At 39.7% G+C, this 22,166-nt stretch overlaps 1 protein-coding gene across 1 annotated transcript in view; it reads left to right on the top strand.

Moving 5' to 3' along the window:
* Positions 1–22,166, top strand: part of ASB4 (ankyrin repeat and SOCS box containing 4) — a 127,541-nt gene that overhangs the window by 94,830 nt on the left and 10,545 nt on the right. Inside the window, exon 4 of the mRNA XM_014547557.1 lies at positions 19,562–20,052. Coding sequence (XP_014403043.1) covers positions 19,562–20,052 — 491 coding nt within the window. The remainder of the gene's footprint in view (positions 1–19,561; positions 20,053–22,166) is intronic.

The raw sequence follows: 22,166 nt of genomic DNA, 5'->3' as shown, positions 1-22,166 counted from the left end.
CATAGAATTCTGGATTGATAATCATTTTCCTTTAGAATGATGAAGGCGTTACTCCATTGCCTGCCAGTTTTTAGTACTGTTGCTAACAAATCAGAAGCCATTTCACTTCTTCATCCTCTCGAAGTGACCTGTTATCTTACCCTGAGGCGAGGAATGGGTGTGTGTGTGTGTGTGTGTGTGTGTGTGTGTGTGTGTAGAATTTGCATTTTGTCTTTGATGATCTGAAAATTCAATGATGATGTGCCTTGATGCATTTATTTGCATCCATTGTGCTGGATCCTATTAACCCCCAAATTTGCATGTCAGCTCTGGTAAATGTTCCTGAATTACAGGGTGGGGCAAATGTAGGCTTACAGTTGTGAGCATTTGAAACACAGAGTTTGTTCTTGTATTATTATTTATTAATTATTGTCTTACGTGCCATACGAACAACTGTAAACCCACGTTTGTTCCGCCGTGTACTTACTGCATGAGTTCTGTTTTCTGTATGCTCTCTTCCTTGCATTGCTATTATTTAGATATTAAGCCACTGGACTGTTGCTCTAATGCCTTATATTGTCTCTTCTGTTTTTTATTTTTTTTATTTTTATGCTTTACTTTCTGGGAGATTTACTCCAGATTGTTTTTCTCTGTTTTTCCTTGTCTCTGTCTATCGTCTAAATCTATCCTTAGATGTTTTATTAATTCTTGGTGGTCTGCTGATATTTAAGACTGAGTGACTAAAAGCTGATTTGGAAGTTAGGTGTAAGGGTGGGGTTGGCTGACTGTTAGCTTCACTTTGGGGGATGTGGCTGTACCTTTTATCTGATAAATCCCTGACACAGTAACCTTAGATCTTTTTTCTTAGCTGGTAAGATTCTCCAGAGAAAACCCTACCAGGCTTCTCCCTGAAGGGCCAAGCCCTGATTCCAGTATTCTAGGTGCCAAGTTGGGGCAGGGAATGGGAATGCAAATGTAGTGTAAATGCTTTCTAGAATGCTCTACCCTCTCCTCTTGACTGAACTTTTACTCCTACTTAAGGCCTTAGTTCAGACATCAATTTCAAAGATCACTTTTCCCGAATTCCCTTAAAACATGCGTTCCTATGTCATTCTGTAGTCTGCAGCATGTTGTACATTTCCTTTGTAGCAATTAATACTTCATTTGTTTAACTCTTTGATTACTTTTCTCCCTCACTTAACTATCCATTTCATTAGAGCAGAGTTTGTTCCTCATAGTTCAGTGCATAGTACATATGGGTTGTTGATTTTTGAATTTTTATTGAATGTTCAGTTAGGAATATCAGCATGGAACAGACTTTGGAACCTCAGAAGGAAGGCAGTGGAGGGTGGGTGGGTGAGAAGAGATCAACCAAAGAACTTGTATGCATATACGCATAACCCATGGACACAGATAATAGGGTCCTGAAGGCCTGGGGTGGAGGTTTTTTAATACTTTCAACAATAAAGATTTTTTTAAAAAGGATAAATGCTAGAGCTAGGGAGGAGTGTGTGGTTGAACCAGAGCAATTTCATCACCATCACTGGAAAAATGACTCTGAGTTTACGGTTTACTGCTCCCATTGCTTTTTTTCTGCTATGAAGAAAGTATGTCAGGAAGGAGGGAGACATCAGAAATGTCGAATACTACAGAGAAACCCAGTAAGTTGAGAGTTAAAAAGTTTCCATTGGATTTAGTGACATAAAAGGACTTGGAGATTGTAGCAATCAGTTGTGTGATGGATACAGAAATCAGAAGGGGAGGGATGGCTAACTAAAAAGGAGGTTGTCTATGAGGGTGAACAAGTAGTGTTTGTGAAGAGGAAGCAATAGGGTAGACGAAGAAGGAAATACAGTTTAGAAAATTTCTTTCTTTTAATGACAAAAAACCTGAGCATAAAAAATAAAAAGATGGCAAAATCCACTAATGGAACAGACATTGAAGACAGAAAGGAAGGCTGATTTATGGTGTGAGGATTCTGAGAAGTTTGGGAAATTAGATCTAGAACCAAGTAGAGGAATTGGCTCTGGAGAGATCACTTGTCCTGGTGTAGCTGGAGGCAAAAAAGGAGAGGGCAGGAGTTAATGTGTGTGGTGGTGAGGCTGTAAGGAAGTTTCCATAGGAAATGTATTGTTTATGTACAGTAAGGTGTGAGGAGGTCTGAGAGGGAAGAAAGAGGAAAAAGGGTTAAAGGATTGAGGAGTGAAAACGGTTGAGATAATTATTATTGGGGGGGGGGGATAAGTTAAACAGAGATATAATGGGTTGCTGAGCAGTCTTGAAGACCCAGTTGAGTTTCTATGTTTGACTTTATGGTGGTACCAGCCTTGTACAGATGGCACATCACCTAAAGAGTAATTTTTGCCATACGTCTCTCAGCTGCATAGAACCAGGTAGGTGCTATGAAGAGTGGGAGGTAGTGGAAGGTCTGGGCAAAAGAGTTTTTGAAATGATGGAATATGGAACTTAGCTGGATAGATAGGGAAGGAAAGTCAGTACATCGAATGGACAATGAGAACACAGAGGGGTTCTAATGAAACCAAGATGCGAAGATGAGCAGTTATGGTCAGAGAATCGAACGTGGAAATTTGTAATTTCTGGAGACTGACCAGGTGAAGGTGGTGTTTCAGTCCTGGTATAACTGTGGGTGGGAGTCACCAGGTCAGAGAGGAGGGGAAAGTCACTGGAGAAAACAAGATCCAGACATTGAGGGACCTGGACATTGGTAGTTAAGGTCATCTAGAATTTGTGTGGAGAGGCATAATGTGCCAAAATCTTCAGAAACTGATGGGGAGATAAATGTATTCAGGAAGGAGGGCAGGTGGTACAGATGAAAAAGCAGAGCCCCAAAGAAGCAAGGATGTCCTTTTTCTTTTTCTTTTTTTACCAACAGAATTAGGGAGTAATTGGAGGCAGCAACGGGGAGTCAAATATATGAAAAAGAACACCCAGCTATATACCTCAGGCCAGAGTTAAGCATCCTGCATCCGTTCTTTGAGCTTGGAACAGGGCAAAGCTAGTTTGGTTGCCATAGTGACGAACGCCCTGTCTCTGGGCTCATTAATCCTGTGTTCCAAACTAAGCACTTAGCGATAGCTTCTGAATAAATGCAACAAAGCTCTGCATACTGAAAAGGGCATATTCATGTTAAGCAGGGAAAAAGGTTTTCAATTTCATTCATTAAACTTGAGTAAATAATTTAATATCTTTGTGAGTCAGTCCTCTAGCTAATGAATAAGGATAAATGCTTAATGGAAAATTTAGCCTAATAAAGTTAACAGCATTGGCTTTCTATACAAAGGAAATTGATGTTGCTGGTCTATATGCATATGAAGGGGAAAATGGAAAGGAAAATAATGTATGTTAAGCATCTAGGATGTGGAATGTCAGGTACTTTAAAATAAAATGTCTCATTTAATCCTTGCAACAACCATGTGAGGTACATATTATTCTCTTAATTTTATAGATGAGAAATCAGAACTCAGAGGAAGTTCAGTAAGGCCCCCATTCACACAACTGGTGAGATGCAAGCAGGCCCTATGCTGTATGGTTTGCGTCCATGATGGTCCTACTGTGCCTTGCTGAATATTGTATACTGCTTATCCTTCTGGGGCATTCTGCTAATTAAAAAAAATAGGAGAAAAGTTTGTACTAAGTTGACAGTGCCCACAGAAAAGAGCAGTTTAAATGCTGTATTAGAATTCCATTAGCTTAAAAAATTCACTACCATAAGATGTTTTTAAAGGTTTTTCTTAAAAAAAATTGAGTATTTTATGAGTAATTCTGGGTATATTAGAGGTTTAATTAAAAGATGTGAAGAACTATCAATACTTCTCCTAGAATGGGTCCCCCTCAAAGCAATCATTTTGCCTTTTTTTTTTGGTACCTAGAAGGTTTGTAGTTGCAAAGCAGACCCTCAACACAGAAGCTGATCTTTTCCTTCTGCCTTTATTTGGGTTTTCTGGATTTGCTCCAACGAAGGTGTAGCTAAGTGATTGAACAAGACATATTAAAATTCCATTAGTTAATTTTTCTTAAAATTAAACTCTTTAATTAAAAACAACACTTTGATTAATTTTCTAATTTCTACCTCTAACAATGTGATATAGCGAAGATTAAAATAAGTAGAAACAAGGAGTGCAAGTTAAATATCCCTGACACTAAATTAGGTGAACAACTTTTTAAAAATCCCAATGCTAATTGCTTTGGTCTCATCTATCTGACTATCCCAGGCCTATTGTGTTAAATTTGGGTTGCTTACTACTGCCCGGAGGATTCCCAAGTGCTCTCTCAGAGGGAGTGTTAATTACAGCCTTCTCTCCTCCTTAGTATTATAGGCTTCCTGCTCCCACCGGCTCTCCCTACTGTCAATTCTCTGATCAAAGGCTATGTGTGATTTGTGCTGTGAGTTTTCAGTCTGGACATGTTATCTTTGCTTTATAACTAGAAGCCTCTGAAATGAGAAATTAAAGGATGAAGTTTCCTTGGCCCTCCTCTCTCCTCCTGCTCCTCCTCCTCCTCCTCCTCCTCTCTGCTTCTCCTTCCTTCTCCTTCCTTCTCTCTGCTTCTTCTTCTTCCTCCTTTTTCTTTCTCCTCCTCCTCCTCCTTCTCCTTATGCTTCTTCTATGGGCACCACTCTAATTTGTTTTTTACTTAGAGGAGCCTGGATCTTATTATTCCCTGAAGATTTTTAAACATAATTTAGCCAAAGACATCAGGTTTAAAAACAGAAATGCGAGTGTTTTCATTGTAGTCTCCATGAGTAATAAACAATTTTAGAAGGAGACTCAGGGCCCAGATTAGGAGGTAAAAGGGTGAATCAAACAAGAGCCGGAGGTCCCTATCTCAGTTTTCCATTTAGCTAACCAAGAAAATACACAAATAGGGGAAGTGGCCAATGCACCAGAATTGGAGGCTAAAATTCAAGCTTAACCCAGCTTCCTGAAGTTTCTACTAATTAGAACACTAATGGGAACAGAAGCAGGGAGAACCCTCTCTTTTCTGAGATAAAACGTCTCAGTAGCAGTCAGAAGTTGTAGAGGCACAGAGGGCTAAATACTGCGGGGAGGCCCCAGCGCCTCCTTCGCCTTTGTTACCAGCAGCCTTAGAAGTCCCGGCAGCCCGCGCGCTAATTAAGAAGGCAGCACCAACCAAAGAACTGAGTAGTCAAGGCAGGAAGGAAATTCACTCCTTAAAGCAAAGTTGAATTAACCTGGGTTCGGGCAGGAGAAAAAGATTGAATGAAAGTCCCAGAAAAGGTCTGCTTGGACTTAATAATCATGCATAACCCCTAGATAGACAATAGTGTGGTGAAGGCCTGGGAAGTGGGCTGGAGCAGGGTAGAGGGGGTCAATGGAGGGGGAAAAGGGGACATCATAATATTTTCAACAATAAAGATATATAAAAAAATAAAAGTAATAACCTCAAATGGCATTTCTATTGCATGCCTGGCATTTTATCCATATTCTCTTTTAATCCTCTCAACCATCCTATGGGATTAATGCTATTATTCCCCATTTGCAGATTAAAACACTGAGTTGTAGACAAATTGTTTACTGGTAAGACCAGGTTTTGAATGCAAATTGACCTCGATGCAGAGCCAGGCCTTTGCCACTAGGTGGTGCTGCCTCTCCTTTGCTACTTAGAATCTCGACAGAACTGCCCAGTTGCCTAGTCCTGTGCCTCTCCATTATAGACTGAGTGTATCCGTCAATAAAACTGCCATTGGCTCACCTTCTAGAACTGCCTTGTTCACAGTCTTTGATGACGGGAAAGTGTAGGTTGTTATGTTCTGTAACACAGGGTCCTTCCCCACCACACCGATTAGATCAAGGGGCATATTCAACCCAAGGGACTCCAATATGGCTTGCTATGAAAGATTAATTCAAATGTAGTGTTTAAGAAGATAGTAAGCTTGCCTGGGTTTAAATACTGACTACCCACCCCCCTCCATCCCCAATCACTATCTACATGAGTAAGCACAAGATTTAACCTCTTCGAATATAAGCCCTCACTTACTAAATGAGATAATAATCCAAACCTATTCTAGAGAACTCAAGCAAGAACCCATGGATCTTCACATGTGGTTCTTTTCCCATGCCTTACTTTTGTATTGTCTAGAAATGCATTTCCCAATGTCTATTATATTAAATACTGGTTCTGGAACTGTTGACAGGTGTTACAAAAAGACAGTTCCTTGGTCAAATAAGTTTGGGAAAACCCAAGTTAAATTAGACAGATTTCCTTCCCATAGTACTTTCAGAATCTTTCATATATTAATGTAAATTGTAAGTATACAAAGGTACACAGAATGCACAAATTTGGTTAAATTATTATTTTTTAAGTCCGCACCCAAAGATCTTCCCCCCCCCCATTGTTCTTTAGAGAGAGCGTGGAAGAAAGAGAGAAGGGGGAGAGAGAGAGAAACATCAATATGAGAGAGAAACATCTATTGGTTACTTCCCACACCCACCCAAATTGGGGTTGGGGAGCAAACACACACCCCACGTACATGCTCTAGACTGGGAATTGAATCTGAGATCCTTCAGTCCTCGGGCCGGCGCTCTAACCACTGAGCAAACAAGCTTAGGCTACAGAGCCTTTATTTTTTTTATGCCTCTTATAGTACTAATATATCACAGAACAGAAATAGTGGCTTAAAAGAATGAAATGGGAGCATGTAGCTAGAAATGGAATACATATTTGGTGCAGCAAGAACTGCGTTTAGCTCTGTGTACATTAATCATTCCTCCAGCTTCCCATCGGAGGCTAAGTTTTATCTCTTTGGAGTAGGCAGAATAATAAAACCCTCCAAAGATGTCCACTTCATAACCCCTGAGATCTGTAAATGAATATGTCACCTATGTGACAAAGGGGATTTGTCAGGTGTCATTAAATTAAGGACCTTGAGATTTAGAGATGACCTTGGATTATACAAGTGTGCCCATCTCCTTAAAACTGGAGAATCCTCTTTTGGCTGGGGTATCACTCCCATTCATACCTCATCACCTTCCTGTCTCATTCCAGACCTGCCTCTGTGTGGTGAGGGCCATTCAATCTTGGCCACCCGTTGCTCTGGGTCCAGAACAGACAGAATTTTGTCCCTGGGTAGAAAAAGAAGTCATTATTCACTTTCTCCAAATTCAAGGCCCTAAAAAAAGGATAATAACAAGAATCTTCCCAGGATTAACCTTTCCCCCCTCCCCATTGAATGACAATAACATTCATTTTCTTTAGCACAAACACTGTCCCATCATAAGATATGGTCTGACTTTATGAGCCCAATAAGATTAGCAGGAAGTAGCAAAATAGTACATTTTCCAAAATCTGAGTTAATCGGTCTTATCTATGGTTATTTTACTAAATTTTAATCAGTGTGTTCTTTTTTTAACGGAAGAGATAAAAAATAAGTATAAGGTGACTGAGCTCAGTGCCTACATGTGGATTGTTCACGTCTAGAAAGATAGCTTTTCCTTTAGGTTGAGTAAATTAAAAACAAACATAAGAATAAATACACATGGGCTGTATGAGAAAGAGGCTGTGTCCCAGGGGACAAGAAGCAATATTCTGTGGAGTTGAGCGATAAGCTTTGATATGAAAAAGATTTGCTTCAGGAGACAGAAGGAAATAGTTTGTGATATTTGCTTCATGGTTTTAATATGTTTTAAAAAATACAGGCGGCTGTCAAGAAACTTGCTAGGAGAACAGAGTATGTGAAAAAAGGGCTTGATTTAATGGCATTTGGAGAGCAAGCTGTTTTCTACCCCTTCACTGGCTTTTCTTCAGTCCTGTTTCCTGGATTTGTTTCTCTTTTGTACATTTAAAAGTTGGTGGGTCCCAGGTGAAGATATGCTTTTCTCATCTAAACTCACCTTGGTGATCTTATTTGGTTCTATCAATTCAAATCTCACCAAATGGTGTTAACTCCCATATTATCCCAGCCTGACCCTGTCCTCTGAACTCCAGCTCTTCTACCCAACTACATAAAAACCTACCTCCACTCACACTCACCATGTCCAGACTGAAACTGGGTTTCCCGTCCCTGCCTCCATGCTCTCCATCTTAATAAATGACAATTTTGTTTCTCCAGGTGCTCAAGCCAAAAACCTAGAAGGCATCTGTGTTTCATCACTTTCCCTCACACTGCAACTGCCCCCCCCCCACATGTTGGTGCCATTAAAATATATCTCCAGTCAGACAATTTCAAACCACATACACAGAGAGTGCCCTTGCCCACATCACGTATTTCTTTCTGGTCTACAATGATGGACTTCCAATAATTTTTCTGCTTTCACTCTTGCCTTTCGTACAGCCCACCCTCCACACAGCCAGCTCGAGTGATCTTTATAAAAGGTGAATCAGATCGTTTCCCTTACCAATGTTTCCCCCACATTAAAAATTTGGTCTAAAGTCTTTCTGTGACCTTCTGAGCCTGACATTGTCTGACCCCTGCCTGCCTCACCAATGCTATTTCCAACCACTCCCTCTGTCACTCACCTCTGATGATGCTTGCCTTCCTTGCATTTTCTGAATACATCTGTCTTGTTCCTGCCTACCTTAGAGTCTTTTCTCTTGCTATTGCCTTCAGGCCAGGAAAGCCTTTCCCCATTATCTTCAGATGGCTACCTCCCTGCTGCACCACGGTCTCATCCTCAGAAAGTCTTTACATTGTAAGTGTCATCTTCTTCCCTCACCATCCTCCATCACTTTACTCAGCTTTACTTTTCTTTACACGTGGTTTATGTAACATCACTCACAACCTTTTTACATATATAAACATATTATATATATATTAGAGGCCCAGTGCACAAAATTCATGTATGGGAGGGGTCCCCTCAGCCCAGCCTGCACCCTCTCCAATCCGGGACCCCTTGGGAAATGTCTGACTGCCAGTCCCTGAGATCAGGCCTAATCTGGCAGTTGGACATCCCTCTCACAATCCTGGACCCCTGGCTCCTAATCGCTCACCTGCCTGCCTGTGTGGTCGCCCCTAACTAGCCCCCCTGCCGGCCTGGTCGCCCCACGCAGCCTGCTTGTTCAGTCGTTTGGTCATCCCTCACTAACCCCACTGCTGACCTGGTCATAGGCAGCCATCTTGTGAGGGCTTGGGGGTTAATTTGCATATTACCTCTTTATTATATAGGATATGTTATCAATTTTGTCTCTCTTCTTCACTAGCATGTAAATTCCATGAAGTTAGGGACATTGTCTGGCTTATTTACTATGGTATTCCGGAGCCTAGAACAATAGTGGTCCACAGTAGGGTCTCAACAAACATTTGTTGAATGCATGAATGTACCAGGCACAAGGGACACAAAGACAAATAGAAATAGCATCTGTTTCAAAAGATCTTGAAATGAGAAAGAAGACACCCAAATGTGTTATTCCTTAGAGCAGCGGTTCTTAACCTGTGGGTCACGACCCCTTTGGTGGTCGAACGACCCTTTCACAGGAGTCGCCTAAGACCATCCTGCATATCAGATATTTACATTACGATTCATAACAGTAGCAACATTACAGTTATGAAGTAGCAATGAAAATAATTTTATGGTTGGGTCACAACATGAGGAACTGTATTTAAAGGGCCAGAAGGTTGAGAACCACTGCCTTAGAGTGATAATAACATTTTTGCTTTGGAGAGACAGGTAGCACAGACTGGGGGTGAAGGAAGGCTTTCTGGATGACATGGCACTGAATCTTGAAGGATGAGTAAAGGTAGTCAGTCAAAGAAAAAAACTGAAGGTCTTTGCAGGTCCAGGAAACAACATAAGCAAGGGCATGTCGGTGTCTGCACAAAACCTGAGCAAAGGGTTCATTGTCCCGGAAGATCCAGCGATGAAACCCCTTAAAAATCTCTCTGGGAACCTGGATCGGGGAGACAGATTTGAGCCTTGCCTCCTGTCTCCTTGCCAGTCGACCTTGCAATAAAAGCTTTTTTATTTTCTCAAAAGCTGGTGTTATAGGATTATCTCCTATGCACGTTGGGCAGTGAGCCCTTGTTTGGTAATAAGATCAAGATATTTGGTAACAGTAATACAATCTGTCCCAGATTTCAGAATTCTGAGCGTGAATGTGTTGAATGGGTCATCTACGGAGGTATTACAGGATGATGTCAGGACACAGATGAAAGAGAGACTGAGCCAGATACCTATGTGTTCAGAGAAAATGGGAGAATGACTAAGAGCTTACAAGATCGTAGATAAGAGGGGAGCAAGAGTAACCTCTTGGGGGACATCAACCGTCACGGATGAGGAGTGTACACAAGGGTGACAGAGTAATGGTTCCAAAGCACCATGGTTGATCTGGAAGTGGGTAGTTCTCAGCTCCAGACCCAGGAGAATGGGAGAATTAGAGAAATGGGGCCTTAGAGGGAATGGTGTTTCATTTAAGATTTCATTTAAGACAAGACTATGAAAGATACAGGACAATATATTTGCCAAAGATTGTAGATTGAAAAGGGCAAAATTGAAACTAGAACAAAGCAGCCAACTGAAAATATGCTTTGGTGACAGTTAATAACAAACCTGACACTGCACAGAATTGCATCCTTGACAAAGAAGCAGACTTGAGAAACAATCCCAGGAAATGAAAGGCCCTGAATAGGAAGAGAAAAAAAAATCTAATCTTCGAATAATAGATGTTTCTGAAGAATGCTCACTGTTAATAACAAGCGAGACAATATATGTAAAACTCCTCCTGAGGGCTTGAAAAATAGCAGATGTTATGAATATTTTCACAAAAGAACGCTGAACAAATGTGCTGTCTTTTACCTGCACAAAAGCCTATATGAGTACGGTTTTGAATGGAGGCAGTTGAAGTTAAGCTGCTGAGAATGAAGACATCTCTGACAAAACAAGGAGCTAATGAAGATTCTAAACTTTTACCTCAAGTTAATAAGTTGAACCAAATGTCTTCTCAAATTCTTCTTATTATAACCCGTGATAATAACCCATGTCTCCTTATGTTTTCACACATACTGGGGGCCACCATAACCAAGGAGACTGAATACTTTTCATCCTGTCTTAGTGCTTTTTCTAAGAAAAGTGTAAGTTTTTAAAATGGCGTTAAAAAGAAAGCCACGAGCAATAGACCATATTTTCACACATGCATTTGAGAATTAGAGCTTAAAAAATTGTAAGAGGAGATTTCTTTTCAATGACCATGACTCAATAATTGGTGGGTGATGACCATTAAGCAAAAAGAGGTTGCATAGTCTTCAATATATAAAACACTGTTATCTTTTTGAATCTGACCAATATTTTAAAACAGGGTAGAAAACTATGTTTTAGTGTGTAGAAAAACACATCATGTGGAGATGAATTGAGTAGGTTTGGTTCCTGGCAAAATAAGGTAAAAAAAATATATAAACCTAGAAAAATCTTTGATAAAATATCAATTTTCAGCAATAGAAATAGTAAAAGTATACAAACAAGTGAGTAAATAAAAAGTAGATTGCTTGTAAAGGACCAAAATGTTGATGGACTTCCATTTCTTTATAATGTTCAGTATTAGAAAAGAGTAGAACAAACTTATGGAAAATTATGGATAAAATCACCCAGGAATTCTACACTCTTTAAATATTATTTTTAATGCAGGATGACAATAGAAAAATAGGCTCAGCTATTTGTGTTTTTATAAAATTTGCCAAAAGATGTCCTCCCTTAAAAATTTACTAGACACGTGACTATTAGCTGGATCATGCAAAGTACATGGAATGTATTCATTTAAAAAAATGGAATTTTTGTTTTCCAATATCTCTATAAATTGTTCAGAGGATCTAGTTTCTCTTTTACTGTGGGAGGAAAACTCAGGTGGGTGGATGGCTTCTCTGGTAATTCTTAGGTAAGGAAAAGTTACATAGTCACTTTAAGTTTCGCAGGTGAGTCTCCATTCAAACGTTGGACTTCCAGGGCAAATAATTCAAGCTGAATTTACTAAATAGAGGATAGCTCCCCTCTCCCCTTGCTCAAGTCTGCCGCAGACTGAAAGCCTGCAGCTGGGGAAGGTGTGTACCCTTCTTCTCGCACTCAGCACTTCGATTCCTTTTTATCCATCTTACTCATGGCGGGTTCCAGCCCCTGCAGAGCTGGTGCGAGGGAAAGGAAGGGAGACCAGCCGAGAAGGTGAGGAATCTAGCTGGGCCACCTTCTGCAGCTGGTAGATGTTGAAAGCACTGCAACCCAATAAGTGCATAGAAATAATGAAAATAACTGTAGTTTAGTGATTACGAAATCAAATGCAGCAGTTAAAATTCTTTTAGAAGGGCAGGTCAAAGAAGTGGAGGATTGTGTTTTAGGGCTGGAACAGGGAGTTCTAAGAGAAGTCCCTGATAAAACTGCCTCAGTGGAAAGTTAGTAAGCTGAGAGGGTACTCTGCAAACACAGTGACCACATAGGGAGGGCTGCCCATTCCCCTCTGGGCCAAACTCCTACATGTTTATTTTATTTATTCTTATTTTTCAACTACAGTTGACATTCAATATTATGTTAGTTTCAGGTATACAGACAGCACAGTGCTTGGTCACTTATAGAACTTATGAAGTGGTGGAAAGTTAGTAAGCTGAGAGGGTACTCTGCAAACACAGTGACCACATAGGGAGGGCTGCCCATTCTCCTCTGGGCCAAACTCCTACATGTTTATTTTATTTATTCTTATTTTTCAACTACAGTTGACATTCAATATTATGTTAGTTTCAGGTGTACAGACAGCACAGTGCTTGGTCACTTATAGAACTTACGAAGTAGTCCCCAGGATAAGTCTATATTTTAGAAGTTTATTATTTAGCTTTTCATTCGCCTTTGATTTATCTGAAGTTTATCACACAGGCACATACACACAAACACTCAATACACAAGCTCAGATTTGTGCTTGTACGAAACTGATAGTGTTTGGTCCCAATATTTTTATTAAATAGCCCATGAATTCTCACACCAATTGGTACTGCCCCATCTGTCATTACAGATGCTGTTTGTAAGTAGGTTTGTTTCTAGGCTCTCCACTATATTTCATTGGTCTAGTTATCTCTCTATGCATCAGTACCACAGTGCTTTAATTATAGTTTGCTTGAATATCTGATAGGGTAAGTACCCCTTCTTCACCATCTCTTCTTTCCTTTTCATTTTTTTTCCACTTTTTTCTAAAGTTGACTTGCTCTTTATTCTATACAAATTCTGTGAAAATAACGTTTTCATTGCATTAAATTTATAGATCAATTCAGGAAGAATTGCCATCTTTACAGTAGTGAATCTTTCTATCCACGAACATAGCAAAGCTTGCCATTTATTTAAATTTAAGTCCTTTGACTTCATTAAAGTTTTTATTATTTTCTCAATAATGATCTTATGTATATCCTGAAAAATAAATAAGAAAAACACAAAAATCCCAATGAAATGTGGATAGAGGCTATGAATAGACAATTTATACAAGTGGAAATCTTGTTGCCTGTAAACGTATGCAAAGACGCTCAACTTTACTAGTAAGCAGGGGGATGCAAACTAAATCAAAACATCTTTTCATACCACCTAGTTGACAAACATTAATCTGTTTGACAGTATCCAGGGTTGGAAGTATTTAAACTGTACTGATGTACATATAAATTGATATAAGCACTAATGAGTATACTTTTATATAGTTGAAATGTTCATACACTACTACCCAGTAATTCTATTTCTCTCTCTCAAGAAACTCCTGCATAATTTGAAAGGTACTTGTTATTATAAAAAAGCTAAAACAACTTAACTTTCTTTAGCAGAGGAGTGCTAAAGCTGTAGCTTAATTATGCAATGTCGTTCTATTCAGCAGTTGAAATAAATAAAAAAATCAGTTCCCCACTCCAAACATAATGTGACTGAGCAAAACAGATTGCAAAAGTGAGATACCACTTACACAGTTTATAAGAACATGTAAAGATAGTATATGTTGTTTGTGGATAAATATATGCGTAATAAAAGAACAAAAGTTTACAATGACAAAAATCAACTTTAGTAGTTATGTCTGTGGAGACAGAAAGGGATGGAAGAAAGGAGAAATGGACTGGGTTTTTAATGTAAAATTTTATCTTGGAAGAAAGGAAACTACAGCAAGCATGGTGACAGTTTCTGTAGAGTCAGAGACCTCCTCTTGCTCGTACTGTCATGTAGCTCTTGAGGTCATGAGATTTGGGTGGCTCTGAGGGCCAACTGGTATCCTGCAGGAAATAGCAATGCCCAGCAGATGGAGCCACAGTGATGACACCCGGGATCTTCCAACCAAACTACAGGCACTGGGAGGCAGGTTAACTTTATTTGGAAAGAAATAAGGAATATGAGGTCCTATCACCAGGATTCATGAAGTTATTCTCCAGTGGGGGATAGTGAAAGGAGACAATCACACAGACTGGGAGAACAGAAAAAAAAAGAATACTGACTGGTACTGTGACGCTCAGCAATCCTGGCTTCAGGATTATCTTTTCCCTGGGCCTGGCCTGGTCTAGCTGGCCAGGTACCATTTCTTGTGACCAACTCCCACTTTCTGTTCACATTGTTATCCTGTCTCTTCTCTTCATCCCATTCTTGGTGCACACAAATCCATGTCTCCTTTGCCTACCGGTGAAATCTAGAAAGTCCTTGTTTTTTATTGAGCAGTACAAATTAAAATTTTTATTGAATTCGCTTGCAACCATTCCAGACTACTTCTGGAGAGCATCTTGCATGAATTAAAAGGTTCATGAAAGGCCTTCTCTCACTTAAAGTTGCTTTGTCTCAGAAATAATTTACCCTGCTCCTGTAGAATGAAAATTACTGCAAAAAAAATTGGCAGTGGGGCTGGGAGGGTAATATAGTTTACAGAATGTAAAGAAAATCTTTTAGAGAAACAGACCATGGTTTTGGCTAGAAAGACTTTATATTGTAAGACTGTCAATTCTTCCTAAATTGATGTCTACTCCAAAATAAGTTCCAGATGAGTCCAATACTAAACATTTAAAAAATCTATGATAAAACTAAATTTTAATTAATCTGGATAGTTTTGCAACCTCTGAGAGGAGTAGGACAATCTACTATTTAAAAAAATACACACAAAAACTTGTTTGGCCCTGGCCAGTGTGGGTCAGTTGGTTGGATATTGTCCCATGCACCAAAGGGTTGCTGGTTTGACTCCTGGTCAGGGCACATGATTGGATTGCAGGCTCCATCCCTGCAGGTGGCAGCTGATCTATGTTATGCTCTCACATCAATGCTGAGCTCTCACATCGATGTTTCTCTCTCTCTCTCTCCCTCTTTAGCATCATTGTATTTAAGAAAGTCCAAGTAAACTGGTTTAAAATTTTATAACAATTATGAAAACCCAGGATTACATCTTAATTTAATGAAGAACTCATATATATGTAAACAAAACAGAAAAGCTTCAATGTATAAAAGGACAAAAATTTGGACATTTAGCCAAAGATGAAATACAACTTGTTAATAATTACAGAAAAAATCTTTAAAATCTAATAGTTAAATGAATTCACATTTTTAAAAAAGAGACCATTTTTTTTACTTCTAAACTAACAAAACATTTTTAAAAATCTATAACCACACACTGGCGAGTGAAATAGCACTCTTCTACATCAATGAAAGAGATATAAATATAACATTTGGCAATTATTCATTAAGCCCCTTACAATAGTTCATGGTTCATCTTAATGACTCTATTTTTTTTTGGGGGGGGGGTGCAGATTTATGCCAAGGAAATAATCCTGAAATTTACTTATGAATTTATTAATTGTAGCATTAGTCATAAGATCAAAACTTTTTAGAAAAAAAAGTTTTATACCCAATAGTAAGGTAAAATATGGCTAACTGAATTGTTAACTAGGAAAACAAACAGTCATACACAATGAGATGTCACTACACACCCACCAGATTGATTAAAATTAAATAGACTGAAATGTTGACAAGAATATGGCACAATAAGAACCCTCACTCATGGCTTATGGGAGTGGAAACTGGTACACCACCTTTTTTATACCCTCTAAGGACACTGGCGATATGCTGTCCAATGCCCCAGCAATTTCTCTCATAGGTTTGGAACTCAGAGAAACCCTGCCAAAATTCCCGGGGTTTGAGAATCTACAAGAATGCTCTGGCAGCAGTGTTTGGAATAACCTGAAACTGGAAATACCCAGCACCAGTAGGATGGATGAATTGTGGGTTACTCGTGCTATGAAGTAGAACACAATAAAATGAACAAACGAGACTTAAACATTACAAAACAAATTATTTTCACAAATATAATGTTGAGTGAAAGAAGCAAGTCATAAAAGAATGTGCTTATTAATCCATTTAGATAAAGTTAAAAATGAATGAAATCAAACTATTTTATTTAGAGATATAAACAAAGGTGATAAACTATAAAGAATTACAAAGACAAGATTATCATAAGAGTCAGGATAATAATTATCTCTGGCAAGATGGAGGAGTTGATTAGAGAAAGATACATAGGAAAGGGATCCTCTGGGTCTCAAAGTGTTTGATTTTTCTTCTTCTCCTCCTCCTCCTCCTCCTCCTCCTTCTTCTTCTTCTTCTTCTTCTTCTTCTTCTTCTTCTTCTTCTTCTTCTTCTTCTGTTTGATTTCTTGACCTGGGATATGATTACATGGAAGATGGCTTTATTTACAATATTTTTAAACTGCACATATGTATTTTTATATATTATGTAATGCATGTTATATGTTATGGGTTGAATTGTGTACTCTCTCCCCCTCAAAAAGAAGGTATATTGAAGTCCTAATCCCTAATACTTCAGTATGTGAAGATAGGGTTGTTGCAGATGTAACTAGTTAAGATGAATGGGAGCAAGATGGGCCCCTATTGCAGTATGACTTGTGTCCTTATAAGAAGACAGACCTGTGAAGACACAGAGACACAGAACACCATGTGAAGATGGAGGCAGACCTTGGAGCGACATCTACAAGCCAACGAACACCAAGGATTGCCTGCTGTCGCCACAAGCTAGGAGAAGGCATGAGACAGATTCTCCCTTAAAGCCCCCAGAAGGAGCCAGAAAGGACCAGCCCTGCCCACATCTTAATTTCGAACTTCTAGTCTCCAGAACCATGAAATAAGCTACCTAGTGTGTGGTACTTTGTTACAACAGTTCCAGGACACAAATACATTGTATTTCTGCATTAACAATGTATTTTTTAAATTTCCCAAAAATCTAGAATTAAAAAGTAGTCAAATCATCCCACTTTACATATTCCCTGGAAATATAAAGCACTCCAAGACACAATTCAAATACTATAAAAATAAGGATCCTCTATTCAGAAAGGGAAACTGCGCAGCCTGTCGAGTTGTACCAAGAGGTCAAGGGTCAATTATAAATGTCCAAGTACATTTAAAAATAAAGAATGTGGTTTGTTCCGATTTGGCCCGTAAAATTTTCATCCTGACCCTTTGATTCCCTTCCTTACTGGAAACTCTCCAGTGACCCGGAATAAGGCTTCTGGGAAGACATTCTTATTCATTGCTTTGCACTCCAGAGAAAAGAAGGGCTGACCTAAAAGGAGACCTGGCCCAGGACTTCTCTGGGGCAGAATACTGATGAACACAGATAGCTCCGTGCATGACGATCTTTGGTTAGAATTCTGCTTTCTGCAAGTTGGGCTACTGACAGTCTCAGAGTTTACGGAGCAATGTGCCCTCAGACACCTCACTGGGGGCGGGGGGGGGGAGGGGGGTTGATTTTGTATAGAATACTGAGCACATCTGTAGGAGTATTGCTTTTCTCAAATATGTTCTATATGACCAGAGAATGCCATAAAAAAGGGCATAGAGGAGCAATATTTGGAGAACAGATTTTTTAAATTAACAAAATGCAACATGATTTCTATACCACTTTCAAGTTTTCAATATCAAGAGTAAAGTACAGAAAAATTTTCTAGAAAAATAACGAAGTGGAAAGAACAGAACAGTGGTAAGAGATTTTGAAGTCAGGCTGTTTTCCAACCTCTTTACTTCTTAGCTTGGTGTGGTTATTAGCCTAACAAATTTCTTTAGCTGTAAAATTAGGGTAAAAATTGTACCTACTGCAAAGAAATATGGGAAGATTTGATGAGGCGATATATGAAAAGCTTTTAGCTCAGGATATTGTCCATGTTAAGTGCTTAATAAATATTTGTTGCTGGCATAATAATAATAAGTATATCAAGATTTATACTTGAAGTAACTATATAAATTTCCAGTAGAATCAATAATATAGTAGGCCCCCAAGGGTCATTTGGTTCACCACCTTAAATTAGGCAGAGAAGGAAAACTTCAGCTTCTCAAGTTGACCATTCTAGTTCTTAATATTTCCTATCAGAAAAATAAAACTCTCATCAGTTTCCTGGCCTGTTACATACGGTTGGATTAAATAATTCCTAAGGAACTTTCCAAGTACTAAAAATTTATTTCTAACAGCCATTGTTTCCCATAAATCAAATACGTCACAGTTGCTAAATCATTGTCTTTCTTTTTTAAAAAATATTTTATTGATTTTAAGAGAGAAGAAGGGAGCGGTATAGAAACATCCATGAGAAACATCAGTCAGCTGCCTCCTGCATGCCCCCAACAGGGGGATCAAACCAGAAACCCAGGCATGTGACCTGACTGGGAATCTACTGGTGACCTGGTTCTTAGGTCGATGCTCAACCACCAAGCCTCACCACTGGGCTTGCCTTCCTTTCAATGGGTATTTCCATTATACTACTGGCTTCCACCCCTTTCAATGTAAAACATGACCTTAAGGCTAGTTTGGAGGTCAAAGTATTTGTGGTTGTTGTTTTTCCCCCACTGTGTTCCAAGAGAGCCTCACAGCCTTGGCGGCTCTAGTACTGTCTGTCAAACACGCCACTAAAGTTTGCCTTACTCTAACCGGTTTGGCTCAGTGGATAGAGCTTTGGCCTGCAGACTGAAAGGTCCCAGGTTTGATTCTGGTCAAGGGCATGTACCTTGGTTGTGGGCACATCCCCAGTAGGAGATGTGCAGGAGGCAGCTGATCGATGTTTCTAACTCTCTATCCCTCTCCCTTCCTCTCTGTAAAAAATCAACAATATATTGATTAGATATATAAAGTTAGGCAGCCTTGCCACACTTAAAAAAATAAATAAGTAAATAAATAAAGTTTGCCTGGACCAAACTTTCAGGCTTTTCTGCTTTGAAAGAAGAAAAACATGATTTTGTGAAACATTCAAAGAAACTGATGATTTTTAAAACTACTTGTATGAGTTTCAAAGATTGCGGTATAAACTTTCAATGATGTTTTCTATTTTACTGATAAAAAGCGATTAGTTATGGGGACCACTTTGTAAGAACACTCAACAAACAGCCTGAAATCCTTTGTTCTCCACTCCCCCGCTTCACCCCTACGCCCCACCCTAGTGCATTTGCAGCTTGTCCAGCAGATGGCACTGTTGTGTCAAAGGAATGGCTTCCATGGGGCCCAGAAAGAGAATGGGGACACAAGGGATAATGTATGGCAGTCAGAGGTTAAAAGGGAAGCAGCAGTAAAGTCCTGTTTAATGAACCTTGGGTATAATGTCAACATCAGTTTAAATAATCGGCTTCCTCAATCTCCCTTCCTAGGGGCAAACGTGAACATGAAGACCAACAACCAGGATGAAGAGACCCCCTTGCACACAGCTGCCCACTTCGGCCTCTCGGAGCTGGTGGCCTTCTACGTGGAGCATGGGGCCGTAGTGGACAGTGTGAACGCCCACATGGAGACGCCCCTGGCTGTCGCCACCTACTGGGCCCTCCGCTTTAAAGAGCAGGAGTACAGCAGGGAGCATCACCTCGTCTGCCGCATGCTGCTCGACTACCATGCCGAGGTCAACGCCAGGGATGATGACTTCAAATCTCCGCTCCACAAGGCAGCCTGGAACTGTGACCACGTGCTCATGCACATGATGCTGGAAGCGGGCGCTGAGGCCAACCTCATGGACATCAATGGCTGTGCGGCCATCCAGTACGTGCTGAAGGTCACCTCTGTGCGGCCTGCCGCCCAGCCTGAGATCTGCTACCAGCTACTACTGAACCATGGGGCTGCTCGAATATACCCTCCACAGTTCCATAAGGTGAGGCTGTGTCCCGTCCACCAAGCGACTCAAGCTTGAGGCTGGCATCTTTGGGTTAACTACTTCTGATCCTCTACCTGACCTTCCTTTTGCACATGTAATGAGAGCAGGCAATGAGCAGAAGAGGGGCAGATAATCTTCCAGTTCTTGGGTGAACACCAGTGAACTGGCAGTAGCTTCCTGAGGGACCGAATTGAGAAAGATCAGAAGCCACTTTAAGATTGCAGGAGAGGTGAATGGGGTCAGACAGGCGTACACTCGCTATCTCTTGAGCAGGATGTCTGATCTAAAGATGACTGAAACTGCTTTGGAATTAAGTGGCGTGAAAGGGCCACTCATTTTTGCATTTAGTGAAAGCTAATGTTTACTGAGTCCTAATAATTATATTTATTATATAGAGTGAATTCTATTTATTAAGCACACTGTTATAAGCAGTTTGCATTTTTGAATTTAATTCTTATCACAACCGTATGAGAGAAACAATAATATTGTCCTTACTCTATAAAGGAGGAAATGGAAGCAATTTGCCTGATCTCACACAGTGGCAGTGCCAGGGTTCAACCTTACATCATTTGGTCTAGCGTCCGTTCTTGCAATATCACACTGCATAGCCTTTGTTTTAAAAAATATCTATTGATAATCTCCAATGGGCTAGCAGGGGCCAGATGTTAACAATGCTGATATGACTAAGACATAGCACCTACTTTCAGGTAGCTTAGGATCCAGTGGGAGAGACAAACACATAAAGAGACAATTTTAATATGCCGTGGTAAATGACCGTAGAGGAATGAGGCTGCTGACAGTAATTAACTTGGAAACCAAAATGCACTTCACTTTAAAATCAATCAAATAACACCATACCTAGGATCTCACTCATTCTAAACAAAATAAAATTAACAAGAAGCAGCAGAGTTTCAGGTATAAACCAACTAAATAGTGTAGGACCACAGAAAGCCAGTGACAGTTTTACTAAGTTCACAGCCAAGTTCTACTTCCTCCATTGAAGTATCAGAGACTGATCTAAGCCCTGCACTGTGAGGCTTAATGGGAAGAAAAGTTCCACTAAAGAATTTAAGGGGAGTGTACCCAGTCAGGGCAAATTCCAGGTGGACAACCCAGGGAATGTTCAGCTGTAGATATGATGTCAGTAAATTTTGTGATCTCATAAGGGATTTGTTTCTTGTCAGTATTTCAATGGACAATTAAGTCATTTTCCCTTTAGAATTATATGCAATACAATGTTCTGGCACTTAATAATTTTTTAGAGAAAATTTCAAATGATTATGATGAAAAGGAATAAAAAAGTAAAAACAATGTTATGGTAATGTCCTTTGTTGAGTTCTCAATTGGCTTGTTACAGATTTCATTTTATTTTTATAATAACCTCTGAGATAGGCATGGGCATTACGTTCATTTAAAAGGTAATAGCATTGAGATATTTTCCTAAAGTCACAGAGAGTAAGTGGTCACGTTTATTCATTTTATTTTAAGAAATATTTACTGAGTACCTACTATGTGCCAGGCATTGTTCTAGGAGCTGGAGATAAAGCAATAAACAACAGCAATAACAACAAAAAAAGGCCTTCATGGAATATACTCTCTAATGGGAGGTAGGAAAAAAACAAAACAAAATAACAAACAAATAAATATACTCTGATCTGTTCGGTGCTATGGAGAAAAATAAAGCAAGGTAAAGAAAATAAAAGAATGACCTGACATCTCCACCTGTATGTTTACATATATGCTGTTTTACAAAGGTGATTAGAGAAAATAAGGACATGGAGGAGCAAGTCATGTGGCTACCTGAACTGGGGGAAGGCCATCTGAGGTATAAGGAAAAGCAGATGCAAAGATCCTGAGGTAGGAGAAAGCTAAGCATGTGTGAGGAAAAGCAGGAAGCCAGAGTGGCTGGAGTGGAGAGAGTAAGGAGGAAGAGAAGTCAGAGAGGTGTACGTGAGGGTGGTTACAGACCATATTTATGGCCTTGTAGGCTGTGGTTATGCCCTTGGTTTTTCACTCTGAAGGAGGGAGGAAATCACTGAAGAATTTTGAGCTGGGAAGCATAGTCTGATTTATATTCCATAAGGACCCATTTGACAGCCTGTTGGAGAATA

The sequence above is a fragment of the Myotis brandtii genome, unplaced genomic scaffold (assembly GCF_000412655.1).
Source record: "Myotis brandtii unplaced genomic scaffold, ASM41265v1 scaffold48, whole genome shotgun sequence".
Lineage (NCBI taxonomy): Eukaryota > Metazoa > Chordata > Mammalia > Chiroptera > Vespertilionidae > Myotis > Myotis brandtii.
This window is presented reverse-complemented; position numbering and strand designations above follow the sequence as displayed.